The sequence below is a fragment of the Garra rufa genome, chromosome 1 (assembly GCF_049309525.1).
Source record: "Garra rufa chromosome 1, GarRuf1.0, whole genome shotgun sequence".
Lineage (NCBI taxonomy): Eukaryota > Metazoa > Chordata > Actinopteri > Cypriniformes > Cyprinidae > Garra > Garra rufa.
The window spans coordinates 12,409,302-12,423,694 of record NC_133361.1 but is presented as its reverse complement, the minus strand read 5'-3'; the positions used below and the strand labels follow the sequence as shown (position 1 = coordinate 12,423,694).

The 14,393-nt window shown below is 35.4% G+C and overlaps 1 protein-coding gene across 1 annotated transcript; it reads left to right on the top strand.

Moving 5' to 3' along the window:
• Nucleotides 1-334: 334 nt before the first annotated feature.
• Nucleotides 335-13,649, top strand: LOC141331085 (coiled-coil domain-containing protein 134-like). Its single transcript, XM_073835973.1, has 7 exons — nucleotides 335-490; nucleotides 5,087-5,191; nucleotides 5,264-5,385; nucleotides 5,457-5,541; nucleotides 8,443-8,624; nucleotides 8,710-8,781; nucleotides 12,674-13,649. Exons 2-7 carry the CDS (start codon nucleotides 5,092-5,094, stop codon nucleotides 12,797-12,799), a joined length of 687 nt encoding a protein of 228 aa, XP_073692074.1. The 5' UTR covers nucleotides 335-490; nucleotides 5,087-5,091; the 3' UTR covers nucleotides 12,800-13,649.
• The last annotated feature ends 744 nt before the right edge of the window (nucleotides 13,650-14,393 follow it).

Here is a 14,393-nt window from a genome sequence, read left to right as displayed (position 1 = left end):
TCACTTTATAATTGCAGTAGTAACAAATGTCTGATTATTATTTATCAATTATAATTAATTAATGTGTGTGGTAACAAAGGTTAGTACTGGTTGGTATATTTTTCTATTTTATCTGTAGTATCAAAACCGCTATTGATTAATTCTCAATTATAATATTTACTAATGTAACTTATCTGTTGTATTGTGTGTCGTTAGTCGGTAAATACCAGTATTGATCTGTTTTCATCTGTCAAGCCTAAAGAAATAAACCCCATCGAATAATATTGATGATCGATCGGGATGACGCGAGGATGACGTCAGCGCGCGTGCGTCCCTCTAACGGCTCCGTGCGGAAACCGGTGGCGCGCGCGTGGCAGCAGCGGACTGGAGGACACGCGCGGCATGTAAATGATCCGATCGGACGCGCTGCTCGCATCGCGACACGACACTTCGAATCCGACAGCTGATCGACGCATTTTTCACCGATGATCGCGCGCGCTTGGCGGTGAAGGTGAGTGAGAGACTGAGTGCAGCGGCGATCCGGAGCCGATCCGCATCAAACACCGCTGTAACATCTGCACTGAGGATGATGAGGATGAGGATGTGACGCGATACCCGCGATTAACGTTATATCATATTTTAATATGTGTGTCATTTCAGTGAAGAGTCAGTGAAATACTGCTGTGGTAATGATGCTAGAATCATTTTACCATAGTAATACCATGGTATCTGACAGCGCTGTTTGAATAACACAGTGAATGAATGTGATTCTTTCCCATTTCGCTTGAGCCATTTTCTATAAATAATGGCTCAAATGTTGTATTTTGTATGGGTAGTTCAATGACTGGAGCTGTGAGCTGTCACGACTAACCAGCTAAACTGGTAACCCATGCAGCAATGAGGAAGTGCACTAGGGTCGTTTGACTTCAAATGGTTCAACCTCAAATCAGACACAACTAGACTGAAGAGGAAAACATCTGTAAATGGGCTCTGGATTGGAAACTCTGTTAGCCCCACAGCAATAGGTCAGTGTTGGTCTGATCTGGTTTGAGATGGTTTTTATCCCTATGTCATAATGCTGATGTCTGTCAGTAATAGGTCTGTCAGTTTGGTCTAGTCTAGTTTAAGATGGTTTTCATTCCTGCAGATTCATCCTTTTAACTTCTGTCCATGGTGGGTTGGGCTGGTTTGACATAGTTTGCATCTCTATTCCATGATATTGACGTTTGTCAGTGGCGGTTTATGGTTGACTGGTCTGGTTTGAGACGGTTTTCATCTCTATATCATCTTGTTAATGTCAATCAGTCCTGCAGTGATGGGTTAGGGTGGCCTGGTCTGGTTTGAGATGGTTTTCATCTCTATATCATCTTGTTAATGTCAATCAGTCCTGCAGTGATGGGTTAGGTTGGCCTGGTCTGGTTTGAGATGGTTTTCATCTCTATATCATCTTGTTAATGTCAATCAGTCCTGCAGTGATGGGTTAGGGTGGCCTGGTCTGGTTTGAGATGGTTTGCATCTCTATATCATTTTGTTAATGTCCGTCAGTCCTGTAGTAAAGGATTGCTGTAGTCTGGTCTGGTTTGAGATGGTTTTCATCTTTGTTTCATCATGTTAATATCTGTCAAATTAGTCTGGTGTGGTTTCAGATGGTTTTCGTCTCCATATAATGATGTTAATATCTGTCAGTGGTGGTTTATGATCGGTCTGGTCTGGTTTGAGATGGTTTAAATCTCTATATCATCAGGTAAACATTTGTCTGTGATGGGCTAGGGTTAGTTTGATCATTTTGGAGATGGTTTTCATTACTATATCATCTTGTTAATGTCTGTCAGTGATGGTTTATGGTTGTCTGGTCTGGTTTGAGATGGTTTGCATCGCTATATCATTTTGTTAATGTCCATCAGTCCTGCAGTAAAGGATTGTGGGGGTCTGGTCTGTTTTGAGATTGGTTCCATTCATCTCTGTTTCATCATGTTAATATCTGTCAAGTTAGTCTGGTCTGGTTTCAGATGGTTTCCGTCTCCATATAATGACGTTAACGTCTGTCACTGGTGGTTTATGTTCGGTCTAGTCCAGTTTGAGATGGTTTTCTTTTCTGTATCATCAGAAAATGTCTGTCAGTGACAAGTGAGGTTTAGTCTAGTCTACTGTAAGATGGTTTTCATCCCTGCGTCATCATTTTAACTTCTGTCCATGGTGGGTTGGGCTGGTTTGACATAGTTTGTATCTCTATATCGTAATGTTGATGTTTGTCAGTGGTGGTTTATGGTTGTCAGGTCTGGTCTGAGTTGGTTTAAATCTCTATATCATCATGTTAACATCAGTCTGTGATGGGGTTAGGGTTAGTTTGGTTTGTTTGGAGATGGTTTTCATTACTATATCATCTTGTCAATGTCTATCTGGGATAGTCTGTTTTGGTTTGAGACTTTTTTCATCTCGTTTTAATGTCTTTCAGCCAAAATATCAAAAAATTCTTAAATCAAGAAGGATTTTCTAGACAAGTTAAAATTGTTGTCTTGTTTTCAGCAAAATAATCTGCCAACGGGGTAGGCAAAAAAAAAATCTTATTTTAAACAGAAAACCAATTTTTTTTCTTCTTACCCCATTGACAGATTTTCTGAAAACAAGACAAATTTTTACTTGTCTGAAAAATCCTTCTTGATTTAAGATTTTATTTAGATATTTTGGCTGGAAACAAGACAAAAGATTTAAGTAAAAAACATTTTTGCAGTGGTCAAAATGGCAATTTTCACCTGAGATTCGGAGCCAAATTACAGGGGGTTAAATGACTTAAGAAAGATGGCAGCATCATAATCCTATTTTTACACACAGATTTTTAGATCTATTAGTAAAATCAGTTGACTTTAGTAATCTTTGTTGCATTATGTGCCAATGGTGACCATTCAAAAATGTGAAAACGACACATTTCAAGTTTTTCTCCAAAGTATGCATGCCTGTAACTCAAGAAGTATTTAAGATGTTTTAATGCCCTTTTAGATATTGATTCTCAACAAAAAAAATATTTTGGCATCTTTGTTTTTAAGGCCCTACATGGTTCGTTTCCAAAGATATTGAAATTTCAGTATGGCTCCAGGGGCAAATTTCAAATATCCCTGAAACTGATTCAAATGTAGAATCTCGTGAATAGACTACAAAGAACTAGAACCTAATATGTGACCCTGGACCACAAAACCAGTCTTAAGTCGCTGGGGTATATTTGTAGCAATAGCCAAAATACATTGTATGGGTCAAAATTATTGATTTTTCTTTTATGCCAAAAATCATTAGGAAATTAAGTAAAGATCATGTTCCATGAAGATTTTTTGTAAAATTCCTATTGTAAATATATTAAAATGTAATTTTTGATTAGTAATATGCATTGTTAAGAGCTTAATTTGGACAACTTTAAAGGTGATTTTCTCAGTATTTTGATTTTTTGCACCCTCGATTCCAGATTTTCAAATAGATGTATCTCGGCCAAATATTGTCCTATCCTAACAAACCATACATCAATAGAAAGCTTATTTATTGAGCTTTTATATGATGTATACATCTCAGTTTTGTAAAATTTTACCTTATGACTGGTTTTGTGGTCCAGGGTCACATATTATATTGCGATAACTTTAATAATTCTTGAGTTATAGGCATGCAAACTTTGGGAAAAAAGTGGACATCTCAAGTTTTTAACATTGTTTGTTTTTCAGACATTCCTCTTTAAAAGAAAACATGTCTTATATTTTTTACAAATTGGCCCATATTTTTTTGAACCATCAAACTGTGTAGGGATTTAAAAATAAAGATGCCATTGCCAAAAGGAACTTTTGAAGATTCAAAAAAAAAGTTTATTAAAAACTAGATTCTAAATTCATATGCCGACATCTTCAATACTTCAACACACACACACACACACACACACACACACACACACACACACACACACACACACACACACACACACACACAAAACTTGTATGACATGTATGTTTAATGCAGTTGTTTCGACAGAAGGAAACAAGATACATCTTAGGGTTCACCATTATTTGTTTTTCAGACATTCCGTTTTAAAAGAAAGGAAGCATTATATTTTTGCAAACTGACCCACATTGGGTTTTTCACCATTGAAAATTTACCCCTGGAGGCATATTGAAATTTCAGTATCTCTGGAACCAAACCATGTAGGGCCTTAAAAATAAAGATACCAAAAGGATTTTTTCTTGAGACTCAATATCTAATAGGAGGACATTGAGATATTTTAAATACTTCTTGAGTTACAGGCATGCAAAAGTTGGAGAAAACTTGAGATGCTGTTTTCCCATTTTTTCATGGTCACCATTGGCAAGCTGAAAGCTGAGTCTCAGGACGGGAAGTGGAACATCCCTCTAAAGTGGTTTCGCTCTGAGCAAACACATTAAATATTAATCATAAATCTGTCTGATCCCTCTGGGTTTATGATGTCTGTTAGTGAAGCTGATGCTGGAGCATCACATACAAACCATGAACGCACTGCATGTATTGAATCTACACATTTGAACTAATATTTGAGTCGTGAGTGCGTATATTAAGCCAAATTGATCCATAGTAATAGATTTTTTTATGTCATTATTACGAGGAGTTACAAATGACCTGCTCTTATCTTCTGATCGAGGTTGTATCTCACTATTCATAAAAAAAAGTTGAAATCTTTAGTTTAAACATTTAATGGACACAGAATGTTTTACTTTTTTATATAAATTGTCTTTGTGTCATCATGTTGACTTTTAAGTGTTATAATTTTAACATTTAAACATTTAGATGCCAATGCACTTGTATTAATAAGAGCAGTCTCAGTGCTATGATTTGGTCTAAATCCTGACTGGAAATCTTCACAAAAAAAGAAAAAGTCAAAATTATGAAATACTAAGTCATCTTTATGAGAAAAAAGCATCAATTATGTGAAATGAGGTTTGAAATTCTGATAAAAATTCTGACAAAACATTTAAACATTTTTGTGTCTTGGTTATAACTTTCTATCTAAAATTTGACAACAGCTTGACAGAAGTCTGTTTTGTGATATTTGATCTCGTTTGGTTCACTCACTGAGTGTTGTCCGGTGTTTGTCTTCCTCTAGTGGTCATGTTGAGTGTTTGCGCTCTGCTGCTTCTGGCGGCTCCGGCGGCTTTCGGCTTCGACTCGGACACGCAGAGACCTCGACACGACTCCAACCTGGAGATCTGTATCCTCCTCACACTTGTGTGTGTGTTTATATGAGAGTGTGTGTGTGTGATTCTCCTGAACGTCTCCTCAGATAAGCGTCTGTTCGAGAGCAAGAGGAAGGACCAGCTGAACGCGCTGAAGAACCTGGTGGACCTCAATGACGTGAACCAGCAGTACAAGATCATCGACATCATGCTGAAGGGCCTCTTCAAGGTGTGTGTGAGAGACACTGAGTGTGCTGGAGCTGATCTGATTGAGTCTGATCTCTGTGTGTGTGTGTTCAGGTGCTGGAGGACTCCAGAGCTGTTCTTATAGCTGCTAACGTGCAGCCGGACGATCCTTTCCCACTCGACGACAAAATCAAAGAAGGTGAGAGACTCTGGCTTTATCACCGAGCGAGTGTGTGTCTGATGTGTGAATGCTCAAAAACATTGAAAAGGCAGTTTCTGCAACATGATGAATCATAGTTATAATATTTTAAGATAAAAAGTTATATTTATGACTATTTATCTTTTTGTCAGAATTTCTATCAGAATTTCAAACCTTTTCCACATGATTGATGTTTGATAATAATGAGACAAAATGATGGCATTCTAAATTATACTTAAGAGATAAAACACAATTAAGTGGTGAAAGTTGAAAGCAGGACGTGGAAAAAGGTAAATTACTTTGACTTTGTGTCAACTTCTTGTGATTTCAACTTCTAAAGTCAGAATTAAGACATTTTTCCAAAATGTTACAATCTAGATAATAATTCATGATTACATGGTATTTCATAATTTTGAATTACTCCTAATTGTGACATAATAAAATGGTTGAAGTCTTTAGTTAAAACATCTTCATTATGACACAAAATCATGAGATCCACTACTTACAGCTTGTAAAATTTTTACTTTGACATAATTTTGACTTTATATATCAGAATTTCAAAACTTTTCCACATAATTCATGTTTTTTTTCCTCATAACTATAACTTAGTATTTTGACTTTTTCTTTATAATAATGAAAAAAAAAATTGGAATAAAAAGTGGTAATCTTTAGTTAAAACATTTGAATTATGACACAAAATGTTAAAATGTATGTTTTATTTGACATTTTATATATATATTGTCATCATTTTGAATGTTAAAATTTGAACATTAAAACATTTTAGATTGTAACATTATGAATAAATGTCAACTTTTGCCACATAATTATTTAACTTGGGATGCCATAATTTTGTCTCAATTTCGACACTTAATCATAAAAATTAAGGTTTTTATATAATGTTTCAACTTTTTTATATAATTATTATTAATGACAATATCAATGTACATCAATATAATTGATGTTTTTCTCAAAACTATAACTTAATTATGAGGAAAAAGTCTAAATATTATGACATAAAAAGTTAAAATCTTTAGTTTAAACAAACCATTATGACAAAAAAATCATGAGATCAAATACTTACAGCTGGTTAAACTTTCACTTTGACATAATTTTGACTTTATATATCAGAATTTCAAAACTTTTACCGGCAATTGATGTTTTTTTCCTCATTATAATTTCTTGGTATTTCATAATTTTGGCCTTTTCTCCTAATTGTGACATAAAAAAAGTTTAAATCTTTTAGTTCAAACACCTTTATTATGAAACAAAATCATGAGATCAAATTCTTACAATTTGATAAATTTTCACTTTGACAAAAAGATCAGAATTTCAACACTTTTCCACATGATTGATGTTTTTTTTTTCTCATAACTATAACTTGGTATATTGACTTTTTTTTCCTCATAATTATGTCATAAAAAGTTTAAATCTTTAGTTAAAACATATTTATTTATGACATAAAATCATGAGATCAAATACTTACACCTTATTAAATTTTCACTTTGACATAATTTTTACTCTGAAAACGTTTTCACATAATTGATGTTTTTTCTCATAACTTAGTATTTTGACTTTTTCCTCATAATTATGACATAAAAAGTAGAAATCTTTAGTTAAAACATTTTTTCCCACAGAATTTCACAGAATTTGACAACTTTTCCACATAATTGATGTTTTTCTCATAACTATAACTTAGTATTTTTACTTTTTCCTCATTATTATGACATAAAAGTTGACTTTTTTTAGTTAAAACATCCTATGACATAAAATTTTAAAATGTGTTTTTTTTAATTTTTTTTAATATAAATTTAGTGTTATTTTTTTTACCTAATATGTAATGACTTTTTTTTCTTTTACTTGTCAAATGTGACTTTTTAATCTCAGAATTGTCTATTTGACATAAGTTTGACTTGTTTAATTTGAACATTTAAGTGTTAAAATTTTAACATTTCAACATTTCGATTGCACCATTATAAAGAAAAATGTCTTAATTCTGACTATAGAAGTTGAAATCATGAAATGTTGACACAAAGACAATTTTGAAGTTTTTTCGTGTTTTTTTTCTAATTTCAACTTTTGCCACATCATTATGTAACTAAGAATGCCATCATTTTGTCTCAATTTGGACTCTTAATCTCACAAATTCATCTTCTTATTTCATGTTTTAACTTTTTCTTATAATTTAACTTTTTTATAAATGATAAATCAAAATCATTCAATTTTAGATAAAAGGTCCTAACTTTTAACTTCATTATGAGATCAATGGTTACAGCTTGTACAATTTTACTGACATTATTTTGAATATCTATTAAAATGTTTTTTTTTTTGTTTTTTTTTTACTTGTTGTTTTTTTCTTATAACTTTATAATTTTATACTTACACTTACATTTGGCCTTTTTCCTCACGTTTTTACAATTTTTAATTTTACAATTTAATTATGTTCCTTATTATTTTAACCTCAAATTCTGAATTCATAAGTGTTAAATCATGATAAATCATAATTATATAAAATGTAGGATAAGTCATAACTATAGCATTATGAGATAGTCACAATTAAATTTTTGTCAGTTTTAACTTTCTAGTAATTTTTCCACACAATTAGGAAGTTTTGTCACATAACTATAACTTTGTTCCAATTTCAGTTATTTTGTTTCATAATTTTAATTTGTCATAATTTTAAATTTAGAATTTAGACATTTTGTCTTAGAATTATACCTTTTTAATCTCACAATTGTGGTTTACATGTGGCATAAATTGACTTCCATAACACTCTCAGACCATCTTTAGTCAATTCACACTGTAAACAGACACTTTACAGCAGCTTTCGCGAAACAAAACCACATCACACTCACAAACTTATTCAATACCAGCAATAATTATTCAATCTGTCTGTATCTGTAGCATACTCTCATGTGGTGGAGAACACGGCGTTCTTCGGTGACGTGGCTCTGCGTTTCCCGCGTATCGTCCATCACTACTACGATCGTAACCCGGACTGGAGTCATCTGCTGCGATGGGGTCTGCGCTTCTGCAACCAGACGGGCGTCTTCAACGGAGGAGCCCATCAGCACGTGCTCACGCTGGTCAGACTAGTTTATCATAGACTATCATGACAGGATATACACTGAAACTGTAAATGAGCTTTAACGGTGTGTGTTTTTGCTTCAGATGTCACAGGAGCTGGGCATCTTAGAGAAATCTGCAGACTTCGTCAATCCGTATCGCACCGAAAGGGATGATGTGAGTCACACGCACACATATATATACAGAGAGAGACGTCTATTATTAAAGAGTCGGTGTTTCTTAAATCCACTGCATTGTGTTATTAATAAAATTAGAGATTTACTAATGTTTTACAGTTGCCTATAAAAAAATTTAAATGTACATAAAAAGTTATTCTGTTTTTGTTCTGTGTAATTTTACATCATATAACAAGTGGTGTGATAATTAACTACGACTAAATCCAAAACAGGTTATTTAGAAAATGAACTTAAACAATTTAAACTTATTTCAGGCATCATTTCTCATTTTTATTTAGTTTAATTTGATGTACTAAAATACAACAGCATTTTAGTGCCATGTTAATTGCATTTTATTTTTTCAGTGAAGTCGAAACGTCTCGAGAATGAAGTCGAAATGTTTCGAATGTATTCTTTATTTAGACTTTTTCTCTAATTATAACTATTTTAATTTCTAAATGTTTTTGAATTATTATTTTTTTATGTGTCACTAAAACCCCATTATACCTATAAAACCTATAAACCAGGGCTATTCAATTGGCGGCCCGCGGGCCCAATGCGGCCCGCCAATCATCTTCGTCCGGCCCGAGGGAGCAGCAGGTGGCTTGAATGGTTTTTGCACTAATTAGTTTGTCCACTAGGCGGCGGGCCAGCCAAAAAAGAAAAGCTAGAGAGCCAAGAACAACAGCAATCTACCGGAGATCGCAACAGACGGCTGATTTGACAAGCACTTGTAGGGCTCCAGACATCGACCAAATGGTCGCATTTTTTCTGCCGGTGCGACTAAATTTTGTGAGCGGTCGCAATGGCGCGACCACCGCGTTATTCAACTCATACGGGCTGCTATTTCTGTTTCATATGAGAAACATTAAACGGCAAACAAAGCGAAAGAGAAACCAAAGCGCGCCACGTTTGAGCTGCGCAGCGCGGACCGTTTATCAGCTCCGACCGCAACACAAACTTGTCCAAGCACAGAACAGCCTCGGGAACCAAAGTTGATTTCCCGACACTGTTACTGCACAGTGCTGCGAGATCCAGTGAAAAGTGTTTGATTTCGCCCAGAATTAATTTAAGGTTGCTGAAAGATCAGTGAGAATCATTCAAATTCTGCTCAGAATTCTGTTATTATCAGCGCTATTGTAGGTCAAACAACCAGAAGTCACACCAACTTAAGCAAAGTCGAATGTTATTACAGTATTAATTTCAGGGTTTGTTCAACCTTTTGAGAGAGGAATTCAAGCACTTTTCAATTACTTTCTATCATTTTGCAAAACCATTTTAAACACTTTAAAGCTCTTTTGATCCAATTTGAATGATATTTTGATGGACAAAATATACTGGTAAATATACTGTGGTAAACAAACACTAATGTAAAATTAAAAACATAAAATAACGATTATAACAAGTATATGGAAATAATAATCTGTACATTTTATGCATATACAATTTGTAGTTTATGTAAAGATTGTTTTAAAATCACCTAAATTAAAAGCTGTTATATATTTCAGAGCCTATTAAATGTTGAGCTTTCAATTCTACTGTAATGTTGAATGGACATAATATGTAAAACTGAGAGAAAATTCATTTAATAGAGACACCAGTAGCAATATTGATATCAATACTTCATTAATAATAGGCTACTTGGTAAAAAGATGCTATTAAACACATATTTAAAAATACTTTGTTGTTTCTACCTTAATTTGGAGATTCATTGTGAAATTATGACAGTATAAATATATAAATATGCGATTATTCATGATTAATTACAAAAAAATGTGTGATTTTTTTTATTTTTTTTATTGATTGACAGACAGCACCTTAACCTTTTATAGATGTTGGTGTTGGTAATATTAGTTCATTAATTTTACTGAATATGCATTTCAATTTAATTGTACAGGCCCCCTAGAAAAAAATCGGGACGGCCCCCATCCCCTTGGCCCGCTTCAAATTTCCAGTTCGATAATCCGGCCCTCAAATGGATCTAATTGAATAGCCCTGCTATAAACTTAAATATCTCTATATACAGCGGGGAAAATAAGTATTTGACACATCAGCATTTTTATCAGTAAGGGTATTTCTAAGTGGGCTATTGACACAAAATTTACACCAGATGTAGCCATCAAGTCATAATATGAGTCATGAGTCATAATAAATAAAGTGAAATGACACAGGGAATAATGGTGCGTTCACACCGCACACTTTGTCTGCGTCAGGCAACGCACCTAACGCATCTAGTTTGACGCATGTACGTTGAAGCTGGCAACGCTTGCTTTTTGGTGCGTTCACACCGCACACGTCAGGCAACGCTCCCAACGCATCTAGTTTTCTGCACACTTCCCCTGAATAAACCATGGCAAACTATTGGGACTGGACATTTTGGAATCCTCTCATGAACATGTTTCGCTAGCTAACGAAATGGGAAATAATTACGTTGAGAAAAGATTTGACAACCCGATCTCTTCAGCGATCTTCATCCAAGCAAGTTCCTTTACATTCCTGTCTTTATACAACAACGAGGACGGATCATACAATTCTCTGCGATTGCAGACGGCTAGAATAAGTTTGTAGCAGTCTTCAATCGCAGAGAATTGTATGTTGTTGTTTTTTCTGCTCCCGCTTCATTCAAAATACGTGTGGTGACGTCGCAGCAGTGAGACGCTCTGATTGGTTGACGCACTGCGTCAAGTGCGTTAAGTCCGTCAAAAGTTCAACTAGCTGAACTTCTGCGTTGCTTGCGTTGGCTGCGTTGACGCTTGAAACGCAGGTAACGCTTGAAAAGTTGACGGATCCAACGGACACAACGCAACGCAGAGCCTCTGACGGACCTCTGGCGGACTCAACCATTGACTTTACATGTAATCTTGCCGCAACTGACGCATGACGGTTTGGGCGGTGTGAACGCAGCATAAGTATTGAACACAGTCATTCTACACACCATGTTTGGAGAAGAAATGGCACTGCCCACCACCCCAAGAACACCATACCAACAGTTAAGTTTGGGGGTGGAAGCATCATGGTTTGTGGCTGCTTTTCAGCAAGGGGTACTGGCAGACTTGATATTATTGAAGGCAGGATGAATGGAGAAATGTACCGGGACATTCTGGATAAAAATCTGCTGCCATCTACCAGAAAGCTGAAAATGAAAAGAGGATGGACATTTCAGCAAGACAATGATCCCAAACACAAGGCCAAGTAAAACAATGAAGTGGTTTCAAAGAAAGAAAATCAAGTTGCGTGAATGGCCCAGTCAAATCACCTGACCAAAAATCTATGGAGAGAACTGAAGATCAAAGTTCATAAAAGAGGCCCAAGGAACCGTCAAGATTTACAGACCGTTTGTGTGGAAGAATGGGCCAGAATCACTCCTGAGCAATGCAGACGACTGGTCTCTCCATACAAGAGGCGTCCAGAAGCTGTAATCACCAACAAAGGCTTTTCTACAAAGTATTAAATAAAGTGTGTTCAATACTTATTCCCTGTGTCATTTCACTTTATTTATTATGACTCAACTTGTATACTTAAATGTTCTGATTTCTTTGTATGAATTCAATATTTGACTTGATGGCTACATCTGGTGTAAATTTTGTGTCAATAGCCCACTTAGAAATCCCCCTACTGATAAAAATGCTGATGTGTCAAATACTTATTTTCCCCGCTGTAGATATAGAGATATTTATAGATACATAGATAAAGCAGATGATAAAGCCTATATAGACATAGATATTTATAGATGTTTTAAAAATAATGAAAATGACAAAAACAACTTTAAAATGAACTGAAAATATCAAAATAGATTAAAAACTAAAATAATTAAACTGTCCAAAACTAAAAGGATTCTGACTGTTCTGCTCTGATTTGCATAGTTTGACGATGCAGATTCGTCTCTGTTTCAGGTGCTGCACACGGCTGAGGCCTTTCAGAAGATTCTCCGCGAGGAAGAGAAGAGGAGGAGGAAGGAGGAGAAGAGGAAAGAGATCCGGAAAGGGCCGCGGATCTCTCGCTCTCGCACAGAGTTATAGATCTGACTGTAGATCGGCCGTTTACACTCAATCAGGGAGCCTGTGCTGAATCTGCCACGGGCCTCGACGTTTACAGGTTTCAGAACGAGTCTCTGATTCGCAACACTTGAATCACTTCTGCTTTTAACTCTGGTTAATTCAGGAGGATCTTCATTAGATTCACCGCTGGTAATGTGAGTGTGTGTTTAGTGCTGTGGCTTTGTCCTGGGGTTAAGGGGGAGGAGTCAGGGTTGTGGGAGGAGTCTAAGGGGCGGGGTCACTATAGCATTTGCTGTAGAGTGGGTGGAGTCAGATTAATGGGGGATTAAGAGATGGGAAAGTGGGTCTGTGTTTTAGATGAAGGTATTTTGAACACTGATATTTCGATATTTAACACACTTGGTAAGTTTTGATAATATAAAATCAAAAATTGAAGTTCCCACGTATGAAATTCAGTTGTTTAGATTAAATATAAATGCTTTATTTGGGGGTACTTTATAGTCTAATAAAACAATTGTGGGTAATTATTGTCTTTCTGCTTTCTTTAGAAACTATTATTCATTAAAAACTTGCATATTGTGTGTGTGTGTGAGAGAGAGAGACTGATAATCTGACCTGAGATCAGAGTTGCACTGCCGTGAGAGAAACTCTTTAATGATGGATCTGAATTTAACTCATATCAGTGTGAATGCGGTTCTGATTTGCTTTGGTTTCTCCAGCTGCTGAAGTGAGACGATCATCTGAAACAGCTTCAGTCTGAGACACTTCCATAAAGGCTTTATCAATCTGTTCATGTGACTGTTATTGAAATCTGTACAGCATCAGTGGGAGATTAGTAATGACAGAATGAATAAAGTTTATTTAACAAACTCTAGCAGTTTAATGAGTTTATGTTGATTTTCTGTTCATTATCATCGTTATTGCTCTCAGCTGTAAATCAAGAACGTTTCGAATAATTTACAAATTACTGAAGAAAGTGAGCATGCAGGAGTCACCCACGGAAAACAGCATCGCAACAGGGGCGGAGCGTAACAAAGTGAAACTAAAGCTAAATAAAGCCTGAGCAGCAGCTCGGTTCCTGGTGAGTTTATATTCTTGCTACGATGGACTTTATGCGAATATGCTAAACATTATACAACATTGCAAGTATATATTACAGATTTCTCAGTGCTTACACCATGTGGTCATTTAGAAAGCACAAGCATTCAATATTGTTCACTCAAGTCTGCGAAGTTTGAGCTCAATTAGCACACAATTACCCAACTGGAAACACTAGGAGTCAAAATTTAGCACACACTAATCAGAATCTTCAATGGAGATAAAAGAGCCAAAGTCAGCTTACAGTGTTTCTCAGTCACTTTGGTGCATTTCTCAGATCAGAAATGAAATTGCCAAAACTACTTGTTCAACATCCACATCATCTAGTCTCTTGTGCACATCATAAAAAGCATCTCTTTCTTCTGATCAAGATGTGATTGCTTTGGCACATTCATACAACTGATTATATACATTTGTCTGCGGTTTCCTACATTATCAGTTGCTATTGTCATTTTGCTCAAAATGTATTATATATTTCTCTGTGCAATAGTCTTACCCCTCAAAACATCAAGTCATT

What these genes read in the sequence shown, in the direction of transcription:
- LOC141331085 (XM_073835973.1), top strand. Translation starts at nt 5,092, where the DNA reads ATGTTGAGTGTTTGCGCTCTGCTGCTTCTGGCGGCTCCGGCGGCTTTC. An exon ending in TGCTGAAGGGCCTCTTCAAG is followed by an intron (nt 5,386 to 5,456) that starts GTGTGTGTGAGA and finishes GTGTGTGTTCAG; the next exon opens with GTGCTGGAGGACTCCAGAGC. An exon ending in ATCAGCACGTGCTCACGCTG is followed by an intron (nt 8,625 to 8,709) that starts GTCAGACTAGTT and finishes TTTTTGCTTCAG; the next exon opens with ATGTCACAGGAGCTGGGCAT.